The sequence below is a fragment of the Caretta caretta genome, chromosome 21 (assembly GCF_965140235.1).
Source record: "Caretta caretta isolate rCarCar2 chromosome 21, rCarCar1.hap1, whole genome shotgun sequence".
NCBI classification, from domain to species: domain Eukaryota; kingdom Metazoa; phylum Chordata; order Testudines; family Cheloniidae; genus Caretta; species Caretta caretta.
In genome coordinates this window covers 2486380-2510956 of record NC_134226.1, presented here as the reverse complement: position 1 = coordinate 2510956, position 24577 = coordinate 2486380, and the positions used below count along the sequence as shown (strand labels likewise).

General features: G+C 43.9%; 1 protein-coding gene across 1 annotated transcript; it reads left to right on the top strand.

Moving 5' to 3' along the window:
• Positions 1 to 25: 25 nt before the first annotated feature.
• CAPZA1 (capping actin protein of muscle Z-line subunit alpha 1) lies at positions 26 to 19380 on the top strand. Its single transcript, XM_048827085.2, has 10 exons — positions 26 to 146; positions 9531 to 9594; positions 11081 to 11132; positions 12166 to 12229; positions 13682 to 13888; positions 14529 to 14608; positions 15013 to 15091; positions 15696 to 15767; positions 16565 to 16627; positions 18270 to 19380. Exons 1-10 carry the CDS (start codon positions 108 to 110, stop codon positions 18408 to 18410), a joined length of 861 nt encoding a protein of 286 aa, XP_048683042.1. The 5' UTR covers positions 26 to 107; the 3' UTR covers positions 18411 to 19380.
• Positions 19381 to 24577: the final 5197 nt, after the last annotated feature.

Sequence of the window (24577 nt, the reverse complement as noted above, 5' to 3'; positions counted from 1 at the left end):
CTTCCGGATGAGCGGTTGCCTGCGGCCCCAGCCTCTCCCCCGCTGTCAGTTCCCGGCGTGCTTTGCACGGGTGGCCGGCGGGGCGGGGCCCAGCCACAGGATTCAAAATGGCGGACCTCGAGGACCGGGTGTCGGACGAGGAGAAGGTAGGGGCAGGGTTTTCTTGCCTCCCCTGAGCTTCCCGGGGTAGTGCCCCCCACTGGCTCCCTGCGGGCAGGGCCTCGGCCCCGCTGTAGGGCAGGAGGAGACCCCCAGACAGCCCCTTGCCCTATCGCGAGGGGGGAAACTTCTCCCAGAACCCCCCACAGCCAGGGAAGAGACCCGCTGACACTGTCCCCCCACGCCCGCCATGCCGCCGGGAGAGACCCCCTCCGATGCCCCCACATCTCCCTCGAGCGGGGGACGAGACCCCCCAGTGCCCCCCTCTGCTGCGGTGTCATCTTGCCTCCCCCAAGGAAGATCGTCACTCCCCGACGAGAGCGAGAAAACCCCTTCTGCTAATTTCATGACCCAGTACGGCACACGGACACGTACAGCACCCCACAACGGTGGGACGACACTACATCCAGTTCCTAGTAGAATTCCCCCTCCCCCGGCTCATTTCAGAGGGGGTGGTGGATAGTACCTCCTTCCCCTTTTAGTCTGGCTAATAGTGGGGGAGAATGGTGGGCTCTTCCTCCGCATCTTATTGCTTCACAGGCATGGGATGGGAATTGCTGCTTGGCAGCACAGTTAATCTGGACTGTTTCCAGGTGCCACGGGAGGAAGACCCAGACAGGCACTAGTGGGGAGCCAGGAGAGGAGCAGTCAGTTCCTTGTGACGATTGTTTCCTTCTAAGGTTTTTGTGCAAATGCTCTTTCAAGTATCTTTTTCAGTGACTGTGAAAAAAACTGGAAATGTCCATTTTCTTGTTGATGTCTTGTCCTCTTCTTGTAAGTCTCAACTCCTGCCCCACCGCTGAGTGAACCAACCTCAGGTTGGAAGTCAGCAAGCGCACAAGTTGGAGGAAGGCTTGTGGCGAGCCCCATCTCTTATGAAAAGTCATTGGAATATGTAGTGTCAACAGAGCAGATAGGGCCTTGCCTACTAAGCAAATACACTGACAATATAGATGTAGTCAATCTAAAACTTTCATTTTGCCTTTATCATCTTTAGTTCAGTTTTTCTAAATTCTCTTCTGATCGCCCCCTATGAAAAGAACACAATGAAGAGATTACAACCATAATTTAGCTGCATAACCTGAGAGTATATGGCTGTAGTCTGGGACATGTTCAGGAACATGAATTTGCCAGCACACTGTGTAGGCAGACCGAGCATGACCTGCTTGCTACTAACTACAGTGTATAAAAGACAGTGTTGTTCTCAGTTTTCTTTCCAGATCTGGTCAGTCAGGGTGTGTCAGTTCCTTAATCTGCTTCTGCTAGCAATGGGAGTTCTCGTTGATTAAACTTGGGTTTCATATGCAAGAAGTGGCACAAGGGGTAGATACTTTGACAAATTGAAATGTGAATAGGAAGATTTGTTTTAAGGATAGCAATCTACATTGCACAACTTCCTGCTTACTCTCACTTCTAATAATTTAATAAACTCTACTAAGAAGGTAATAGCTTGACAGTGGTTTTGGATTGTAGAAGACAAGAAAGATGGAATGAGATCACTAGAGCTCTTCATAAACACAAAAAAAATTTTGTTTCAGTGTCTTAAACTGCCATTGGGAAAATAAATTTACTTTTTTTCCCCCCTTCCCTGTAACTTATCACTTCCTCTCCACCTCCCAATATTCTTTTAAAAATTTTCTGACCAGCTTCAGCTCATAAGGATTTACTTCATAGATTCATTTACGTATTACCCTGGCTTTCCTCTCACTTGGAAGCTAGAATTACCTGCTGAATGTTGATACTAAAAATGGAGACATATTTTACTTAGCTAACGCTGGTATTTTAAATTGATATTTTGGTACTTCGCATTATTGATCTTTTCATAGCTTTGAGTGCAAGTACTATGTAGTCTAATTAGTAGTATGGGATAAAATATGCTTTTTTCTGAACAATTCTAAGGCTAATTTCTAACAGTTTTTTCCCATTTGCAAACAGCAGTTTTTAAGCCAAACATGCAATAAGTGATACCTGGACTTTGTCGTGATTCTGGCCTTCTGTTTCTGAAGCTTTCTTTAGTCCAGGCCTCTTCCTAAATCAATGAGGTTAGTGACCCTTTGCAATAGAAGACAGGAACAAACCAGGCAAAGGAACATAGAGGCCCCTATTTACAAAAAAATAATAATAAAAATTTAGGCTCTGCTGTGTTTCACAAAATCCCCACTCAGCTGCTGCCTAACCCTGTAGGCACTTACATTTTTGCTGTAAAAGTTTCTAAGGTGCTTAAGTTTCAGCCTTTTGGCATGCACACCACTGTCTCATACCTAAGCCCTAGTGTGATCATAAACCAAGTGAGTTAGGTGTTGCCCTGTCTATTGTGCTTACCAGATTGGGCCCTGCAAGCAAACTCCGAGCATACTGAATTCTACACAAAATGAATGGAGGAGTGACCACCTCCTTTAATACCTTTAGCCCAGTGGTTAGGGTTTTCAGGTGAGATGGGGAAACCCTGGTTCAATTACCCCATCTCTGCCTGATGAGAAAAGTGGGAAATCCTGGTTCAAATCCTATCAGGTGAGTGTCCTAACTACTGATTTATAGAGTCACTCATGCTGTCTGTGGGCTAATGCATGTTTAATTAGATGTACAAAATGGGACAGCTTCAACAAGAGAAATTGAGAGAGACTTACATCAGAATAACCCATAGTCCTTTAGTTAGGGTAGTTTGCTCAATGTTATATAGTATAAATTCTAACCATAAGATTGTATATTTCCTTCTTTTGAATAAATTCCTACCATTTTCAGCTATTCATACTTTGTAGTTCATTACTGAATTTCAGCTGAAGATTTTAACAAAATAAACTAAGCCACCTTTTATCCCTTTCAGTCGGTGTTTCCCCAATTTTAAACATGCTGGAATCAGAGGGGAACTGAGACAGAAGTTAAACGAGTTGCCTGTGGCATCGCTGACATTGGCAGAGCTGGGAATAGAAGTCAAAGCTCATAGTCTTCTGTTCTAACTGATAAACAACGTTGCAAACACTTTGCAGACAAATTTAGGGCATTGCTTGTCTTGCACACACTTTCTCTTTTTAAATGCTTAGCTTTAACTGCACTGACTTTAAAAAGATAAAAAAATCAGTGCACATCACTGAGAGACCAAGCAAAATGAACTAATCTGGTTTGTCACATCTAAAACTATCTAGTCATTAAAAAGAAAAGGAGGACTTGTGGCACCTTAGAGACTAACAAATTTATTTGAGCGTAAGCTTTCGTGAGCTTCATCGGATGCATCCGATGAAGCTCACGAAAGCTTACGCTCAAATATATTTGTTAGTCTCTAAAGTGCCACAAGTCCTCCTTTTCTTTTTGCGAATACAGACTAACACGGCTGCTACTCTGAAACCTATTTCTATATCTATTCATTGTCCCTCATAGTCATAGGTAAATGTTGGATAATTGAAGCATATGCAGCACATTCAAGACTCTTTGAATCTATATTGCTCTGGCTTCTTATGAATTCTTTGTACTGTCACCCTTTTTTCTGCTTCTATTTAAAAAAAAAATAGCGGTCAGGTGACTTCACTACTTGATGCTTTCCCCATTTCAGAAAGAGGAAGTTAGCAGAAGCTAACACTCTGCAGAGATACCTGAAATGGTAATGATGAGCCCGGAAGTAGGTCAGTTTTGCAGAAATAGTTAGTTTCATACTTCTGCAGACGAACATGCTATCAGTGTGCTGACACTTGAAGGTGAAGAGACTCTGAAGTGACAACAGTGCAGAAGCTTGATATATAGGATTAATTTCTTTACCAAATACAAAGTCTGCTTCTTCCATTTCATGAGTAGGCATTGCTGTTTTCAGTTGTGTAGAGTAATGCTCTCTTCCATTGTTTTTCAATTGCTCCAGAGCAAAGGGAGAGGAGAGAGTGGATAAAGTTACACTTTATAAAAAGGATTACATGTCTTTGCAGTGTGTGTTTTGCTCGTGGCTGCTGTTTTAATGGCACTTGTCCTAAATGTAGATTTGTCAATCACTGTCGTGTCTAGTTAACTTCACCAATCTTACTAAAGTGGACGAAGTTACTTACAGATTGAAGTGTATGTAGGAGTTGTGGTTTATTCTGGGTTTGAGTCCTGGACTTAGTTTTTTAGGAAGCAAACTATTTTAGGTGCAGAGCAGAATTTGGGTCTAAGGTGGGGTATAATACCAAAAGAGAGGTGGTGATGTCTTCCTAACTATAATAAGGCCCCACTTTATCAGGGCCCCAAGTACAATGCAGTTGTGCAGCTGCATTAATGACCAGCCACATCATTTATCTAATTACCAAGATGTTGCATAAATATAGACACTGCATAATTATTTTTAATGGCCATTTTATCCAGCTGCCATTTTAGGAGCTCAGTTGGAAGAGAGCAAACTGTGTCCAGTTGTGGAAGTGGAGTAGGGGGACTGTATTCCCTGCTGTGATCCTTCCTATTGACATGGATCTTGGCATCAGTTAGATGAAGTTGTGTGAGTACAGCAGTTGTAGTAACGCTTTAACATGTACAGAGTGACATGTCTTATGTTTATGCTTATACTTTTTAAGAAAAGCACACACATCAGTCATGTAGGGTAGGACTCACAGTAAAGTCTACAGGGCAAACTGGAACAGCAGTATCCATATTAGTTACTATCCAGTAATCCTGATCACAGTCAAGGATAGTCTAATGCTTTCTGTTACACATTTTCAGAAGTTGTATGGATCTTAGATACTCTAACTAGGATGAGAGTTATTTAGCTAGTAGAATTTTATTAAACAATGAAAAAACACATTTTAGCAATTCTAACTGTCTGTCATGCTTCAGCAAAAAGCAGAAGGGAACTAAGGGCTTGTCTACACTGGCACTTTACAGTGCTGCAACTTTCTCGGTCAGGGGGGTGAAAAAACCCCCCCTGAGCGCTGCACTTTTCAGCGCTGTGAAGTGCCAGAGTAGACAGTGCACCAGCCACGCTCCCAGCGCTGGGAGCTACTTCCCTTGTGAGGGTGGGTTTTTCATGGTGCTGGGAGAGCTGGTGCCGCGACTACACAGCCACGTTACAGAGCTGCCGGGGCAGCGTTAACGTTGCTAGTGAAGACATGCCCCCAGCCTGGAAAGGTGGGCAAACGTTCCATCCCGCTTCATGCCCTTGTTTATGCGTTTTTATTCTTTTGTCAGTTGCACTCAAACTAATGTAAATATTTTCCGCATTAAAAAAAACATAATTTTTAAAAATAAATAAGTATCAATAGTTTTTGCTTTTCAAGTATCTGTGACGCTGGCACCTTGCTCAGGCTCAGTCCAACTAAGATGGAGGTGATGCTGGTAGGATGGGAAAGCACCAAGAAAGCATGGCAATGCCTCCTCTGTCAGTGAAATGTTTTAAATCCCTTCTAAGGATGTAGAATTGCAAGCTAGAAGCCAGAAAAGTGTTTTTGAAGGGGGTTGGCCTCTCAACTCTGCTCCTGCAGATTAATTAATTTAATGATTAATTTGATATTTGTACTACTTTGGTTTGTTATTCAAAATGGCCTTTACAGGACAAATTTAAAACAATACTTGCTGTATTGGCTGAAGACAATGAATGTAATGCCTTATCCAGAAAGAAAGCCTTAGCCAGCTTTTGCCATAATTGAAAGTTATGAATAACTGTAAAACTAAGTGGAAAAAAGAGGTGTGTTTTATATAAGCCTCAAAGGGAGCTGTGTAATTGTGTGGCTGAGTCTATTTGTCTCCAGAGTCCTGACCAGTAACATTTTTCAGAGTAACAGCCATGTTAGTCTGTATTTGCGGAAAGAAAAGGAGAACTTGTGGCACCTTAGAGACTAACCAATTTATTTGAGCATAAGCTTTCGTGAGCTACAGCTCATGAAGTGAGCTGTAGCTCACGAAAGCTTATGCTCAAATAAATTGGTTAGTCTCTAAGGTGCCACAAGTACTCCTTTTCTTTTTCCAGTAACATTATATTCCCTCAGGTGCAAACCATAAAGCCTATCTTGGAATTAGGGAAACTATTTAGACTGAAACAAATTTGCCTTAGTACCAAAGCCACGTGAATTCAAATGATACAACACACTAGCATTTAATACATTTTAGAATTCACTGGTGGTTTTGATTTTCCTTTCCCACTTCAAAGTTCAGGAAATCTCAGGTATTACTTTCTTCTGACATCAGCCTGCTCAGACCTTTATCATAGTCCTTCTGATTCCAGATGCCTTAATTCTTTCACTACATTGTGAAGCTTCATGATAGGCCCATAGTACAACTTTCAGTGAAATATACAGTTCTAGACAAATTAATTAACATTGTGTCACAGAATGGCACCAACTCCCTTTATTGACACATGCCAGAAATGGTCCCACGTTCTGTGTGGAATTGTTTTCAGTTTTTTCCTTAACCGAGGACCCCAAATGAACAATAATTCCAGACAAGAGAGTAACATGGCATTACTAATGATCAGAGATCTTAGCTTTCCATGATTTAAAAAAAAAAAAAAAATTCTCAGATTAAAAATACCTGATAAAAATCCATGTTTTTCCATGGTTAAAATGAAACACTGAACTAGTTTCCCTAGCCATAATATATATATAGGTATCAATGTTTTATTGATATACAGTAGAACCCCATTTATCCAAGCCTCCATTATCTGGCTTTCCATATTAACCGAACCACCAGCTGCGCAGGGACTGACCGCCTATGCCCCAGCCACCCCGGGGCTGACCACAAGAGCTGTCAGCATTGGGCATCTGGTGGTTCAGTTAATACAGAGAGCTGGATTATGGAGACTCGGATAAATGGGGTTTTACTTTATACATCTTTATTTTTTTACAAAATGTAAAAACTTAAGATTCACTGTAAAAATGCAAATTCCATATTTTTTCCATGGCAAATGGATTGCTAGGATCCCTGATAATGCTAAACCATGGTGTCCAATAGTGAATCCCTTAGTCAACTCCATGCAAATTCAGCAACTAATTGCTAGGCTCAGATGAGCTTTAATAGAAATTTTTCTCACTTGTTTCCAAGTAGGAGGTCTTAGGTCTGAAAGTTTCCTGACCATATTCGCTCCATCGTCTTCTTGCACAGGTCATATTGTGTGGATGAAAGATGGAGATGTACCTGTGTAATCAAAGTAGTATACATACACGATATCCTGAGTTTTAAAGAGGTATTCAGTGCATGCAGCAGAAATAATGTTGGCTTAGGGTTTGCTGCTTTGTATTCCCAAAGGTTTTATGGCTGCTTTTACTTGAGTATTTTGAGATGCTTTAGCTCCAGTAAAAAGGTTTCATTGTGGCTACTTTTTTCTAGACTAAAAGAAAAGGAGTACTTGTGGCACCTTAGAGACTAACCAATTTATTTGAGCATGAGCTTTCATGAGCTACAGCTCACTTCATCAGAGAAAGCTCATGCTCAAATAAATTGGTTAGTCTCTAAGGTGCCACAAGTACTCCTTTTCTTTTTGCGAATACAGACTAACACGGCTGTTCCTCTGAAACCTGTCATTTTTCTAGACTGTGGCTCCTGCTCTCTAGATTGCAAGAACAAGAGGGTCCCACAGTAGCTGAACAGGTCAAAAACTGAGAGATAAGTGCCTGGCCTCACTGCTGACTAACTCTCTGATCCTTCCAATGTTTGTGAAAAGCCTTAAGGCTTTATGGGTTGTATCACTGCTCTGCTTAATCAGGCCTATTCTCTTTACAACATGCTCAGGAAATAATGTTTTAATAGCTAGCTTGAGAATAACTTTCACCTCTGGACACGTAAAAGTTTGCTCTGGAGGATATCCATCACAAAGCCAGGCAGTGTTGGCAGGAGGTGTGCCCACAGTTCAGGGTGGTGGGATTCACCAGAATCGCACAACAGGGGATGCAAGAGAAATCACTTGTTGAAATCTGGAGGCTTGTTTCTAAGGCAGGGTCTCCCTCTGCTGACATCTCAATTTAATTTTGTAACTTTACATCACTGTCCACTTTTGTACTTTGTACGTTTCCATCACTCTCTGCTTTCTCATTTTGTATCTTTACTGTTTCTTCCACGAGTTCTTATGACTTCAGTTACTTTCCCTTTGAAGCCTGTAAAGCATAACTAATTGTGTTTAAAGTAGGCAGGACTACATCTTTATGCAAACTTCTAGTCCCATGGTACTTGGTGGGGAGAGGGTATTTGTCTTCCTTCTTGGAAAGGATCTCCTCTCTCAGCTATCATGTGCTGCTTGTTTCCTGGTGGTCAGTGGCATCTCCTCCTCCTACCCGTCAGCAGCAGCAAAGCAGTTACATCACAGGCAACCCTCAATTCTTTCAGTGTATATTACACTTCTTAGCTACACAGTTATCCAGTAGGCTGTCATCTAGTAGCAGGCCCCTCCTCTCCATCCCTTTCAGGACTTTAGTAACTCACTCTGTACGTAATCGACATATGGACCGCCAGGTAGTTCCAAGCAGTGGAACTCCGTTTTGTTAGGTCACAAGAAGACGGTTAGATTATTTTTAAAGGGAGAATGTTGGCTAATTGTGTGTGCACTTGTGCAGGCTGAGCAGTTTGGTGTCTGAGGTGATGTTTGTGATCAAAAAGCGTGTTTACAAAGCAAAGTCCATGTTTTCAAGTGTTCACAAATTTTGGGTGACCATCTTGGGAGTCCTAGAGACTGATTTATCAGAGGTGTTGAGCATCTGACTTCAGTTAGAGTTGTGGGTGCTCAGATACTCTGAAAAATCAGGCCCAAAGTCTCAAGTTGGGTCCCCAGAACTGGAAGCCACACAAAACTAATGGTAGGCTTAGAAGGATTAGATTTTTATCAGTAAATGTCAGTAACCCTCAATTTCATTTCACACACACATACACACACACAATATTTTCTTTGATGATCAAACTTTACAGATGGGGAAAGTAAGAAAAATGCTATTTGGGAACATTAGAGTTTGATTTAAGGGTATTTGCTGTGTATTTTGGCATATGATATTAACAGTTTGTATTTTAACTGTTAAAAAGCTTTAACTTTTTGACTTTCAACATCTGTCACTAAATAATAATTGCCTGACCCCCTCATAATTTCCTACAATTGTGAAACTTTAAATTTATGACCATCAAAATGAATGCAGAAAACCTATAATTTTGTGCAACTGTGAAAATTTACACAGATAAAAATTTAAAAAATACTTAAACATCAGTATTATCCATCAAAATTATAAAAACATAAAAATCAAATTCTGTCGAGCTTTAACTAAAGGACGCTTTTGAAAATTTGTGCCTAAATCTCTCCATAAATAGTAGCACTATCTATAACTGTAACACTCAGTTCTGCTAGTGAGCTATGCTGGTGTAAATCTGTTGCAGTGTGTTGGTACCTAAACAAAAAAACTTGCACAGTTTATTGAATTTAGTCTGATGACTATTGTGCTTTACTGCAGGTGCATATAGCTGCAAAATTCATCACTCATGCACCACCAGGAGAATTTAATGAAGTGTTTAATGGTGAGTAAATAAAAGAAAATTAAATAGTTCATAGGATTTTCCAGGTTTCAGCTATTATCAGAAAGTATTTAAGGTACCTCACAAAATATGATTGGCAGAGAGGCTATACTTTTTACGGCCAAGATTTTTTAAAAGTGGCTAATGATTTTAAATACTGACTTGAGATACCTTACAAGAGGCTGGATGCTCAGCACTTTCTGAAAATCAGACCATGTTAAAGGGTCCCAACTTAAGCACCTCATAATTGAGGTACCCAAATCAGCCATTTGTGGAGTCAAGGCCTAAGATCCTAGGTTTAACGTAAATCTCCCCACTGTATTTTCCACTGAATGCATCCGATGAAGTGAGCTGTAGCTCACGAAAGCTTATGCTCAAATAAATTTGTTAGTTTCTCAGGTGCCACAAGTACTCCTTTTCTTTTTGCGAATACAGACTAACACGGCTGCTACTCTGAAACAAGTAAATTTTTTTGTGATCTTTGTTTATGTGTGCATGACCCGTGGATGTTGTTCTATTGTGTTTCCTTAGTACCTTTCAGGCTTGATCTGAACTGTTTGAAGCCATTCATATGAATGCAAAATCCTTTGTCTGGATGCTATTTCACTCTGCTACTTTGGTACAGCATTGACTTGATGGTATTGTGATGAATAGTAAATACTCTAAACTGGCTTTTACCAGACAAATGTAACATCTGATTGTAAAGGAATATAATCAAGTACTCTGAAGTTTATGTTATGGAGACATAATAGTAACTAGCTTTCCATTTATGTAATATATTTTGGACTCCATCATCAGAAAACAGCACAGGAGCCATTTTCACTGTTCAGCAATGGTGTGGCTGGAATTTTGTTAGAGCCAGAAGGGTTTTTGGTTTACTTTCATTCTAGCATAACTCAAAAGTGGCTAAAGAAATTCTTTAACTTAATAATAATAATTAAAAAAAGTTGTTTTGAACAGTGACCAAGAAAGAGAAAAATTAGAGCCGGAAAGGTACATGTTTCAAAAAGCTGTGAATGTATGAAAATGGAGAGTATAATGGGAAAATGTTTAATTCTTATTCTACTACTACTACTAATAGTAATCTTATATAGAGTTTCATCAGTAGATCTCAAAGAACTTTACAAAGCATCATTATCCCCATTTTACAGATGGGGAAACTGAGGCATGGAGGTAAGTGGCCAGCAGGCCAATAGAGTTCAGGTCTCCTGAGTTCCAGTCCAGTGCTCTATCCACTATAGCGACAGTTACTTGTAATGACCAGTAGGCTAGCCCGTCTGCCTAGCATGGTTGTGCTTTACTAGTCTTTAATCAGAATCATCACACAGACAGCAAGGAGGGAAGAATTTAGTTCCATTATACAACCACACACTGTTTAGTAAAATGATTTACAGCTACTGTAATGTTTGTTGAGCCTCTGCTTCCATTTCAGTATTAGGGTGCAAAGATAGACATTTGATACTCTGTCTGAACACTTTCTTTTCTCTAGATGTCCGATTACTGCTTAACAATGACAATCTTCTCAGGGAAGGGGCGGCACAGTAAGTGTTGTTTAAAACAGGTTTCAGAACATTTTAAGGAAGTGTATAAGCATGTGTTTTTTCAGTCTAATGACATAATGATGTGAATTGCGATCAATTGTAGTGTTGGTGGAGGGGGCGATGTACTGTAATTTCCCCCTTCCAATCAAAACACCTGGAAAGGAAGGTCATCTCCCAAAAGTCTAAGCAGAACTATCTTTGTTTTAATAGAATCTAAACAAATGAGGAGAGCCAACATATATATATATTGTAACCTTTTAGCATCTGAGGAATGATTCATCTTTGTTCAAACCGCCAGAGGACTGGTACCTGTCACGCTGTCTGGAGTGGTTCACAATCATGAATGCCATCCTCAGGGTGGGCAGGTGTCAAGAAGCAGAGCCAAGACCCCAAACTAGTTGTATGGTCTATAATTGGCTTTCACCAACCCGGTAACAAGTGTGAATTCCTGAAGCACAACAACAGTCGTACTGTGGCATCACAGACAGTCCCCTTGGGCACGCCAGTCTCTCTTGTCCCCCAGGCAAGCTGGACGGAGGGCTTGGGACACATACAGTGCTGCAGCTAAAGCACTGTAACACTTTAGTGAAGATATTACTACGCCAAAGGGAGAGGCGGTAGTTATGTGGATGGGAGAAGCTCTCCTGTTAACCTAGCACTGTCTCACCTAACACCGGGGGCTAGGTTGGTATATCTACGTTGCTCAGGGTGTGGATTTTTCACACCCCATAACAACGTAGTTACACCGTTGGGAGTTTGTAGTGTAGACCTGGCCTTAGTGATAGTTGGTTGCTCTATACCAAAGATCTCAAAATATTCATGTTGCTCCCATCACAGGAAACTAGTCATTTACCCCAGGTCAAGTCATACCTTAGATATCACACCAAAAAATATTCCCAAGGCCACTGTCTATGAAAGTATTAAATATGGACATTTTCTCTGTACTGGTATTTCTATTCATTAGTCCCTCAGTGAAAATATAAATAATAAAGATTGCACAGTTAAAGCTTACCTTTTTTTCCATTATTAACAGTGCATTTGCCCAGTATAACATGGATCAGTTCACTCCGGTGAAGATCGAGGGGTATGATGATCAGGTAAGATGAAGTTTTGCTGCCTGTCTTTGCAGGTTTTCATATTAGTATCCATCACTGCAGGTATTACGATGGCCTTCCATCGTTATGTTATGGTTAGGTTGAAAATATGATCATCTGATCACCTAACATTTTTCTTTGCACTCAGTATTTAGCAAACTTCTCTCCTTACAGAAAAGCCTCCGACTGACCATGCTCTCTATTGCTAACTAAATTCAGTACTCCTTCCTTAGGCACAGTTCCCTGCTAAAGCCAGTGGAAGTCTTGCCTGAGGCAGAGCGAGCAAAGAATGCTTTTCTTTTAGGGCTGTTTAGCAGCTCTCAGATGCTGCATACTCCCAGCTCCCATTGGTTTCAATATCAGGCTCTTAAAAAATAGCATATGTTTTGTTTTCCATTTCCATCTATACCAAACCCCTCCTTATCCAATTATTCCAAATATATTGGCTCTCCCATTATATCATTTCAGCCTTTCTGCATTCCCTTCTCCTGTATAAAATCACAAACTAAAGAACTTCCCATTTGCCTCCAAAAGATGATCTGGGAATTTTTTTGCTTCTTGATACTTACAGACTGAAGTTTCACGAAGGGTACAATTAATTTCCATTTTTCAGAGGAAGAAAGTGGGCCCTGTTGGAGACTGAAAGCAGGCTTGGCTGCCTCTGGTTTCTGAGCTCCATACTGATACAGGAACTGCATCCCAGTGTCCACTTGTGCAAGAGGGTTCGGTCAAGTGGTGCAGGCATGGGAAGTATAGCAGTACTAGGCTGCCAACAGAAGCAGATTTGACAGAAGCTGTACAACCTGTGAGAAAGAGGTTTGGCTCTTCTGCTTGGTCTGGCTTCTGAGATGACTGATCTTCTGGTGAGGCAGGGAATGCCCTGTTGTGCTGTTCAAGACCATTCACCCCAGCCTAAACCTGATACATAGTGAAGTAACCACATCTACTCTCCCTCCTTGATCAGAGGAGGAGTTGCTGCAACATACAGGCTTATGGAAGGAAGAAGAGAGAGGAAAATGATGGAACCCTGAGGTACACCCACCCTTCTCTCTAGGAAGGAGAAAGAAATGGGGCTTGAGTTATCCTATTAGAGTTTGACAGAAGCAGAATAATTGATGTTTGTATTTCGTACAAAGGATCCCAAAAAACGTTGTAAGCATTCTATAAACAACATCAGTGAATGCAGCCATCTTTGGGCTGGATAGCTACAACATAACCATGGTGAGAGGGAAAGTTTCTCCAAGGACCTCAGAGCAAACCCCAAATCATTAAGTGAACCACAGAACCATTAATGTCCTTGCAAAGGAGAGGGCACTTCAGATCATAAGGTTTCATTTGAAACAAATAGTGCCTTGGGGTGAAATTGAGCAAACTTGCGCTCAAGAGCCCCAGAAGAGCAAAATGAGATTTAAATAAGCATAAGGAAGCGCTTTGATCTTTCCCTTTATTTTTCAGGTCTTAATTACAGAACACGGTGACCTGGGCAATGGCAGATTTTTGGATCCAAGGAACAAACTTTCCTTTAAGTTTGATCATTTAAGGAAAGAAGCAGGCGACCCCCACCCTGAGGACACAGAAGCTGCTCTAAAGCCCTGGAGAGATGCCTGTGACAGTGTGCTGAGGGCATATGTGAAAGAGCACTATCCCAATGGCGTTTGTACTGTTAAGTACCTGCCTTATTTCATTGATGGGTCTTTGCCCCAGGCCTGTGAGCCCCACGGGAGACTTTGTACTGCATTTTGAGCTCGCATCTTCATTAGTTTCAGAGTAGCAGCCGTGTTAGTCTGTATCTGCAAAAAGAACAGGAGTACTTTTGGCACCTTGGAGACTAACAAATTTATTTGAGCATAAGCTTTCGTGAGCTCACGAAAGCTTATGCTCAAATAAATTTGTTAGTCTCTAAGGTGCCACAGGTACTCCTTATCTTCATTAGTGTCTGTCTTGTAGGTCCTTATTCTTGTACAGCAAAGACAAGAGGGTTCCGAGATTTTGTGTGTGCATTCATATCGTGTGTAAACTAGTGGCAAAATGTTTCCCTTAATTACCTCAATCACCTGTGGGTAAATATGCACTAATGCACCTGGCAGCCCTCTCCAGTGTTAAGCTGACCAGGAAAGGGAAGTAATGTGTACATGCATAGACAAGGTGTACGTGCACGGTCTGCGTGCTCTCAGCGCTGTGATATAGCAGGATATTGAAGCTCCATCTAGTGTTACCGGGATTAGGACCACAAAGCTGGTGTAATACACACAGCAGGAACATGGCACTATGATGCTTATTTTTCATTTCTTTATGAATTCAGGTTTACGGCAAGACTGTAGATGGACAACAGACAATTATTGCCTGTATTGAGAGCCACCAGTTTCAGCCCAAAAACTTCTGGTAAGAATATTTTAAAGTATTCACACTCCTTCCTTTTCTAGCCCTTTGAGCACAAGCAGTAGGCTGATCCAGAACAAGTGCTCTGCTTCCTCTCTTGCCCACTTCCTGATGACTTCTGCTTCTGGCCTGCCTCCCTGGCAGGCTGTATGAAATTGCTCTGAGAGAGGCCCCTGTGCTGCTCCATGAACCAGCCAATGAAAAAGGCACTAGTGAAGCGAGGGAGCTGTAGCCCTCATTGTTTCGGAGCCCAAGCTGTACTGGTGCATCATTGCCTTGAACTGCACTGCACCAAGGGAACGAGGTGCCCAGTGAGGCCTTTGAATATGGCCACAGGGCGCGGGGAGAAGAGCAGAGGCAGCACGCTGGGCTCTTTCCCAGTCCGTTTGTGCTTTGGTTCTTTTTAGGAATGGCCGTTGGAGATCAGAGTGGAAATTTACCATCACGCCCCCTGCGGCTCAGGTGGTTGCAGTGCTGAAGATCCAGGTTAGTTACACTGCTCAGCAACAATCACATCGATTGCATTGCTGCTTCTCAAGGGGTTCTTGTGGATTTGACTCAAAAAGTAAATCCTTAGGTGTCCACAAAGATGCCATTTTAAACTACGACACTTCATGACTGCTGAATTGTGCATCAGCTGTATGAAATGCTAAAGAAATGGAATCCTTTGAAAGTTATAATAGCTAAAGTCTGGCCTGACGGTTTAGTGTTAGTGGATTGTATTACCATGTGGATCCAAGCTCTGCACTTCACTTCTGGTCCCTGCTAACCAGGAGTAAGCCTACAAGTTGTCCAGTGAACCCTTTATTGCCTGCTCTCATCCCAGCGGTAATGAGTGTTTACTGCATTAGCATAATATTGAAAGGTCCTGGCTGAGAATAAGATCCCTTGGAAAATCCATCCAGCCTTGGTTAGTCTCCACTGGAGACTGAGAAACCTGTCACAATATTGTTGTTGTGAGTTTTTCCTGGTCTTTGGCCGCATCTGTGGACAGCATCTAGCATAATGGAGGTCTGGCTCGGTTGGGGCCTCTAGGTATTACCACAATATAATGTGAATTATAAACTGTTCTTGTTCTTTCTTTGTGCAGGTTCATTACTATGAAGATGGCAACGTGCAGCTAGTTAGCCATAAAGACATCCAAGACTCTCTAACGGTTTCAGTGAGTATGGAGAATTTACAACATTTCAGCAGCTCTTTTGTGTTGATTTATGTCCCCAAAGGCAGCTTTACTCTCAAATATGACTCCACTCTTGTGTCACTTACTGTAAAGGCTTTTGATCAAATTATAGGCTGACCAGTCAATGAGCAGCAACACATACAGGGGCATGTGGGAAACCCAGCTTCTTACACTGCGTGTAGACTAAAGACTGTAGTGAGAGGCACGCTGAAGGGTGTTAGTTGTATGCTCTTCAAGTTTAGAGTAGGGGTCACGTATGCCTTGGGGGAAACTAGTTGCCTTCTCTTCCCTATGGGAGGAAAAGGGAGAATTTGAACCAAAATACAACAGCACATTTCTGAAAAATCTTGATTCTTCAGCACCAAGGTCAGGCAAATGTAGTTGCAACAAGTGCTTGGGAGTCCTCAGAAGAGAAGGTAACTTTATTCTTGTAATGACAATTAGGCTGGAAGAAAAAGGCGGTCAGTGTCTGCTCACAAGTTTGTTCTGTATCGAAAATGCCCAGTTCTCTTTTGCTCACTAGAGGGCAGCCCTGTCTTTCAGTTGTTTAATGTCAGCTTCACTTACCTCTCTTCCCTGCTGCACCCTGCTGAGCAGCAGCCCAGTTACTAATGGGTACTGGCCCGATGTAGGTCGGAAACTGTCAGCTTTCTTTCCCTAATCACCGATGAGCTAAGTATTTACAGAATTTCATTCTAGAAGGAAACCCATTTAATAGATTTTTATATTCAGCCTTTTGATTGAACTTGAAAGTAAATTTCATTCCTCTTACTCTGTAGAATGATGTCCAAACAGCCAAGGAATTTATTAAAATCATAGAACATGCGGAAAATGAGTATCAGGTAAGAGAATTTAGCAGGGATCCATGGGATTCCATTAGGCTTGTTTATTTTCATGGATATTTTAAAAGCTATTTCCCTCTATTTACAAACAATCAGAACATGAGAGATTAATGCTCTAGTTTTGTTCCGCCCCTTGTCCTTTCTTCTCTACCTTCTGTTTCTAGTTTCATAGTCAGTTTATCTGATTTTGATTGTAAATTCTTTGGAGCAGGGACAGTAGTTTATCTGTAAGCCACCAAGTGCAGTTACGGGGCTATATAAGTGTTTAAAAACAAATGAAATAAAGTCAGCAGTTTAGGATATTAACAAGAAAACTGGAGCGGGGCCTGGAAGGTGCAAAGTCACTGATTCCAATTCATGAGAAGATCACACTGGATAGAGCTGTTGGCAAGCTCAGCAGAAAGGCCAGGGAGCAGATGAGTCAGGGAGCCTGAACTCACCTCTCCGCCTCCCTGTGACTAAGGCTATGGCTACCCTGGCACTTCACAGCGCTGCAACTTTCTCGCTCGGGGTGTGAAAAAACACACCCCTGAGTGCTGCAAGTGACAGCACTGTAAAGCGCCAGTGTAAACAGTGCCCCAGCGCTGGGAGCTGTGCTAATCTCCTCGTGGAGGTGGAGTACCAGGAGCGCTGGGAGAGCTCTCTCCCAGCCCTCGGCGCTAATCCCCTCGCGGAGGTGGAGAACCAGGAGCGCCGGGAGAGCTCTCTCCCAGCCCTCGGCGCTAATCCCCTCGCGGAGGTGGAGAACCAGGAGCGCTGGAGAGCTCTCTCCCAGCCCTCGGCGCTGATCCCCTCGCGGAGGTGGAGAACCAGGAGCGCTGGAGAGCTCTCTCCCAGCCCTCGGCGCTTATCCCCTCGTGGAGGTGGAGAACCAGGAGCGCTGGGAGAGCTCTCTCCCAGCCCTCGGCGCTAATCCCCTCGCGGAGGTGGAAAACCAGGAGCGCTGGGAGAGCTCTCTCCCAGCCCTCGGCGCTAATCCCTTCGCGGAGGTAGAGTACCAGGAGCGCTGGAGAGCTCTCTCCCAGCCCTCGGCGCTGATCCCCTCGCGGAGGTGGAGAACCAGGAGCGCTGGGAGAGCTCTCTCCCAGCCCTCGGCGCTGATCCCCTCGTGGAGGTGGAGTACCAGGAGCGCTGGAGAGCTCCCTCCCAGCCCTCGCGCTGATCCCCTCGCGGAGGTGGAGTACCAGGAGCGCTGGGAGAGCTCTCTCCCAGCCCTCGGCGCTGATCCCCTCGTGGAGGTGGAGAACCAGGAGCGCTGGAGAGCTCTCTCCCAGTGCTGGCGCACGACCACACTCGCACTTCAAAGCGCTGCTGTGGGAGCGCTCCCCAGTTTCGAGTGTAGCCATGCCCTAAGAGCCTTTGCTAAGGAAAGGTCTGCTACAGCTTCCCATGCAGTGCTTGTTCTGTGCGTAAGAAGGGGCCTTACCACAAGGCCTTTTGCAAATAAATTCCCGGGAGAAGAAGGCAAGAGAGACCCTTTCTCAACACACACTCACTCACTCACTCTCTCTCTCACCCCCGCTAAGTTTGCTTTATCAGTTAGTTGGTAACTAGCATGCCTGGCTTTAATACTGAGTAAAGCTTTTTGAAAGCATCCATCCTCCTGCTCAGACAAACACTTTCAATGTGGTTGCTCTTGCAGACGGCAATCAGTGAAAACTATCAGACTATGTCCGACACCACGTTCAAAGCCTTGCGTCGGCAGCTGCCCGTCACTCGCACCAAGATTGACTGGAACAAAATCCTCAGCTACAAGATTGGAAAAGAAATGCAAAATGCTTAAGGGAGAACTGATGAGATTGATGAAACGGTAGCATACAAAAACCTAAATGTGGTTGTATGCCAAGTAGGTGGTTTCCAAACCAGTGTGGCATTTTGCTAGGGCTTTCAAAGTTAACAAGTTTTCTAGCCTCAAGGAAAACTATTGAACAAATTGCATTCTTTTTGTGTTCCCTACCATATAAACTTCCTGTTACTGCATTTACTGGTAGGTCATTTGAATTAAACCACATTAATGGTTCAGTTATATAGTTCTGTTTGGGAGTCACTGTAATTGTACTGGTTGGAAAATTTCCTAGCCCTGAAAGCCCCTTTATAAATACAGGCCGGTGGTGTTGCGAGTATTTTCCCTGCACCCTTATACAGCACTCCAGGTACCTCAGTAAGTTTCAGATCTGGTAACAGCTCACGCTGCTGCGCTGCAAGCTGTAAGAAATGCAAGAGAAGGCGCATCTCCCACACATGCCTGCTGCTGATCTCCACATAGCAATGGGCCTATACGCTTAGATTTTAATATCTGGAATGCGTTTACATGATCCCTTACAGAAATCTCAAGAAGGCCAGATTTTTGTGTAAGTAATTTTTTTAAACCCAAAGATTCCATGTTCCCGCTAAGAGAACTTTTTTTTTTTTTTTTTTTTTGGCTTTTCTTTTCCCTGGAAGTGTGGTTAACAGACATCTGCATTTTTACAGAACAGCTAATCCAGTTAGTTCTCTCTCTCTCTCTCTCTCTCTCTTCCCCTTTTTTTTTTTTATTTTTAGTATTGTTAAATTTGTTAGTATTGTGACTGCTGAGACATTTTGTCTGGTTGGAGATGAAATATTAGAGTTAAAAATGCAAATGTCTAAGGAATAGTAGGTATGTTGTGCTTTAATGCTTTGTGGCAGGTTCCTAGAGTTTGTACCACAGGTGTATGAATGGATGGTGTATTAAACGATAAATAAAAGATTTGCACCGACGTGAGAGAAAATCACTTGCAATCTTTGTCTCTTTCTGTTGGGGCCAGTTTCTTCTTGTTATACTTGGAACGCTGGGATTAATATCTGCTTTTGAAAACTTGCTCTAAATTATTCCATTTTTCATAGAAGAGAAAACAGCTGAGTGATTGAGAAGCAGCTTCCCCCAAAAGAGAGGAGGACATTTTCTCTCTCTCTAAGGCCATGTCTACACTAGCACGTTTGTCAATATAACTGATATCACTCATAGGTGTGAATAAAACCACACCCTGGGCAACACAAGTTACCCCGACAGACGCACCGGTGTGGATAGCGCTATGTTGGTTGGAGACGTTCTCCTGCCAACGTAGCTACCGCCGCTCATTTGAGATGGTTTAATTATGTCGACAGGAGAGCTGTCTCCCATCGACATAGAGCGGCTTCACGAGCGATCTCACAGTGGCACAGCTGCATCGGTATGCTAGCTAGTGTAGACATGGCCTAAGAAACCAGAACATGGATGCACTGCTAAATGAACTCTGTACAGCTAATTCACTCTGCTTGGTTTACACTTTGTCGTCCTTCCGCCTTTCCCAAGGTCTTCTTAAAGCTGTCTTCCTATTATTAAAAATGCAAAGAAAAATGGCAGGTTGTGCATTAAACATCAGGTTTGCTCAGTAATACCACAAAATAAGAGTGTCGGTGTTACAGTCCTCGTGAGAAGTTTTGTCAGAATAAAATAGATTTGTATTTGCCATTCAGAATATCCATGCATTCATCCCTCACACATCCTGTGTGTCATCTGTTCCAGTAGAAATACACCAGTCTTTGTTCTAAAGCTACTTGTGTCTGTCCTTTATGATCTTTGATATTTATGCCTAATCAAAATACAGTTACCTGCTAGAGGAACTCAGCTCTGCAGCCTGCTATAATGATGCATATCCTGACATGAGTAGTTTGGGGTAGCAACAGCGAGGGCAGTACTAGACACTAGGCTACCAGCAATTTTTCCACCATCTCACATAAACCAGCTTAGAATTGGAGTCCTGAACTGAAAGCTGCTATATTCACATGCCTGTGAGGACTGCAAAACAATCTCTCCTATTCCAGTATTACACACGGGGCTTATACCGTCTGTCCCTGTAGTACCTTGATATGTTATATGGTATCCACCAAACTCTCAGTAACTCATGCGGTAGTGTATCACGGCTGCAGCTAACACCTGGGAACAATCAGAGTTCTGTCAGATACCTTAGGGTACGAATAGGAATAATACACATTGTGCATATCTGCACCCTAATTGGTTGTTTTACGGGCTGTTGGCATATCCATTGCAATGAACTGTGTAAGCCAGTTACCTGCTGATTTGCTCTTTTAAATAACCTTCAAACGACATGATATCCACCAGTATTAATGTAACAAAGTTTCAAGATCAAACATTTGCGTCAGGGAATTCCGAAAGGTTAAGATTGTGCCGTTAACTCAGTCGGGTTATGCGTGCACAGTATTTCCTAATCCTCTTTCCCTCTTCAGTATAAGCCTTAACGTATTGCACTTTAAGAATGTATGCCAACAAAACACACAGTAGGATGCTGTGAAAGCTTGTCTCTTTCATCAACTGAAGTTGGTCCAATAAAATAGGGGTTCCCAACCTACAGCCCGTGGGCCATATATGGCCCACCAGAGCATTTCATAAGGCCCACAGCAGGGCTCAGGCTGTCAGCCCCTGACAGAGAATCTGTTTGTCCCACACAAGGTTGTGCTTTGGTTTATGTGGCCCACTCGTGTAATAAAGTTTGGCACCACTGCACTAAAAGATATTACCTCACCCACCTTGTGGTCTCTAACATAATGTGATTGACAGTAACTTGCGAGGGTGCTCTGAGCAGAGCTGTGAGCAAGAGATCTGGGTTCAGTTCCTAGCTCTGCTGCTGCTCTCCCATGTGACTTTGGGTAAATTGCTTCCTTGCTCTGCCTCCATTTCCCTAATTTTTAAAACAAACAATGGAAACTTACCAACTATCTCAGAGGGGTATATTGACACTTGACCATCTTACTGCAGTAGCATCTAAGGACCTGATCAAAACCTCACTGGACAATGCACTGTTCAAATAAGCAACAGAGACTCCCTGTACTAGTGAGTTCACAAGCTAGGGCCTTGTCAGTGTTACAAGCTTAACTAAAATGGATTTTAAAAAATTAAAAAAACTGGTATAATTGATTTAATTAAGGATTGTAAGGAACCTGCTTGTGCTAACTCAGTATAACCCACATTTCAATTGATGTCAGAGTCTCCATACAGGAGGTTTGCACTAGTTTAACTAAGGGCTTGTCTGCACTTGAAAGTTAATGAGTAAGGTAGGGTGTGTATTTAAAGTGCAATAGCTGTTCCTGAAGAATGCCATGTGTGGACAGTCTTTGAAAGCATAAGTGGGTTAAGCTAAACAGGAACAAAAAGCACTTTTATTCTAGAACAAGGGTATCCACACATGGAGTTAATCACAAATGTCTCCTTAGGTAGACAAGCCCTAAATCAACTAAAAATCCATTGTTTGTTAAACTGGTGCCACTTGTAAAATAGACAAAGCCTTAGACTGAGACAATATGCAGCAGTTGAGTAAATCATCTGTGGGTGGGGAGGACAAAGGTAAAGATGTTTGCATAAATGGTAGGCCAGCATCTCAGTTGCCACAATGTTAGCAAAGCATTTGAGGTGGTTGGGTGGAAGGTGCTGAATTACAAAGTGTTCTCAGGTTTCAGAGGAACAGCCGTGTTAGTCTGTATTCGCAAAAAGAAAAGGAGTACTTGTGGCACCTTAGAGACTAACCAATTTATTTGAGCATGAGCTTTCGTGAGCTACAGCTCACTTCATCAGGTTCTCAATGAACCTATTAACATTCAGCATTCCTTCCTTGCATTGCTCTGATGTTCCCATAACCCCCCACCCGCATATTCCCTTTCTAATCAAGTAGCTGAATGCCAGTGCTGTCCACTTTGATGACCGTAACCTGGGTTCGGTCATTCAGGGGCTCTTGTAAGAAGTTAGTCCTGCTTCCTGGACAGTAAGGTTCTGTTACAGCAGGCTCATTTTGTGAGAAAATTTCTCAGAACAGCTTTCAGCGGCAGCGCTAGGAGCCACCTGGACCCCTGTCTTACCATTGCCAGTGCTGGGGGAGCTGTACCAGAGGCATGGAGGCAGAGGAAAGGGCTAGTGCTAATCAAGTCATAACCCAAGTTAAACCCCAAACCACACCTACGAGAGTGAGTCAATTACACACAAGCCAGTTTACGGAGAGACATGGTCATAACAAACCTTCAGCACCACAGTCTCTCTAAATCACGCCCTTTGCTGACCCATGAGCCCACCAGCCCTCTCCCACTTACTGGGAGTTTGCAGTGCTCCCCGAAGGACCTTTCCTCCAGTGACTCCTGAAAAGGAATAAATGGCATTACACCCCATGCCTGGGGACCTATGGTAGTTGGCCCGGAAATCTGAATATATTACAATCTTCCAGTAGTATTTGAGCCTTATCCACACCCCCGACTCCCTCTGGGGCGGGGAAGTACCATGTCCCTGGTGTACAAGTAGGAAACTGAGGCACAGAAAGGCAAAGGGACTTGCCCAAAATCACACTGTGAACAAGTGACAGAGCTGGGCATATGACCCTTAGCTCCCAGAAAAAAATGCCTTCTCCACGCGGCCATCCTTCCGTGGTGTGTGCAGGGGGCTCGATCAATCCCTCCTCTGTCCCCCCTGGCCTGGCTGCCTTTCCCAGAATGAAAATAGCAGCGACCTAGGTCATAACTGTTCACCCTGAAGAACGGCCCCTCCATGGGCAGCCAGTTCTCCGGGCCCCGGACAGCAGGAACGTCCCTGGCCCGGGTCTCTCCCTCCCCACCGCAATTTAAAGCGGCCGGGGGGGGGGGGGGGGTCCACACACCACCAGCCGGACCAGACTGGAGAGGCTGCTGCCTGCTTGCTCCATGTGGCTGCCGGCCGGGGGCATCGGGGTCTCTGCGCTGTTCCTGCCCCAGGCGCCCCTGCAGCCAATGGGAAGATGTGGGGCAGTGCATGGGAGGGAGCAGCACGTGGAGATCCCCGGCCCACCCTGCCTAGGAGCCCCGGTAAGCGCCGCACCTCTGACCCCCTCGCAGAGCCTATACCTCCCACCCCCCTGCATCCCCCACCCCTCCCCAGAGCTTGCACCCCTTCCCACCACCCCCCTCCTGTCCCCAAACTCCCTCCCAGAGCCTGCACCCCTCAACCCCTCCTCCTGCACCCCCAGCCCCTGCCCCAGCCCAGAGCCTGCACCCCAGACCTCCTCCCCCAACCCAAACTCCCTCCTAGACCCTGGGGTGGGCTCTGGGCATTCTGGGCATCACCAAAATTTCTACAAACCCACCGCCCCTGTCCTCTCCCAAGGCACAAAATCAGCCTCCTGCCTGCAAGCAAAGGGATCTGCTGCCTGGCCTCTTCCTCTGCTGCCCCTTCCCCGTCCTTCTTCTGAGCCAGGACAACTTCCGTTTCTCTGAGGCAGGGAGCCATCAGCTAGTTTACTCACTTGACTTGCCCAGCCAGTGACTGAGTCACCAGCCTGTTGATTAGGGCGCAGCCAGGCTGTGATAGAGGGTTTTAATTTTTCAAAGGCACAGATCATTCTGTGCTGGGGAGTCAAAACTGCAGAGCTGTAAGACAAGCGCAATGCCAGCTGGGGGAGGCTCAAAAGTTGAGGCTCACTCTGCCAAGAGCCCCAGAACAGCAAACGTAGGCCAAGTTCTGCCCTGTCAAGCCAGAGTTATTTCAGTGAAATCGCTGGGGTAGCAGGGTGGCATAGAGGCCTTGCACTCTGATCCTGCACACGCTCACGAGGAATGGAATGACTCCCATGCATTACGGTCAACACCTGAATAAGTATTTGCAGGGTCTGGGTCCAACTGCTTAAACGTCAAATCTGTATCTAGTGCCCAGAGTATCTAACAGAACCTGTGATTACAAAGCTGCAGAATGGAGGAGAGGTAGTATGGTCTAATGGCTGGAAGACTGGACTGGGAGACAGGAGACCAGGGCTATCACTGGCCCAGGCTCTGATCCTGGCTCTGCCACTCACCTGCTGGGACACCTGGGGCTAGTCACTTCCCCGTGTTGTGCCTCGGTTTCCACATTTGTAAAATGAGGATAATGATACTGCCCTCCTCCATGAAGTGTTTTGAGAGCCACTGATGGAAAGTGGAATA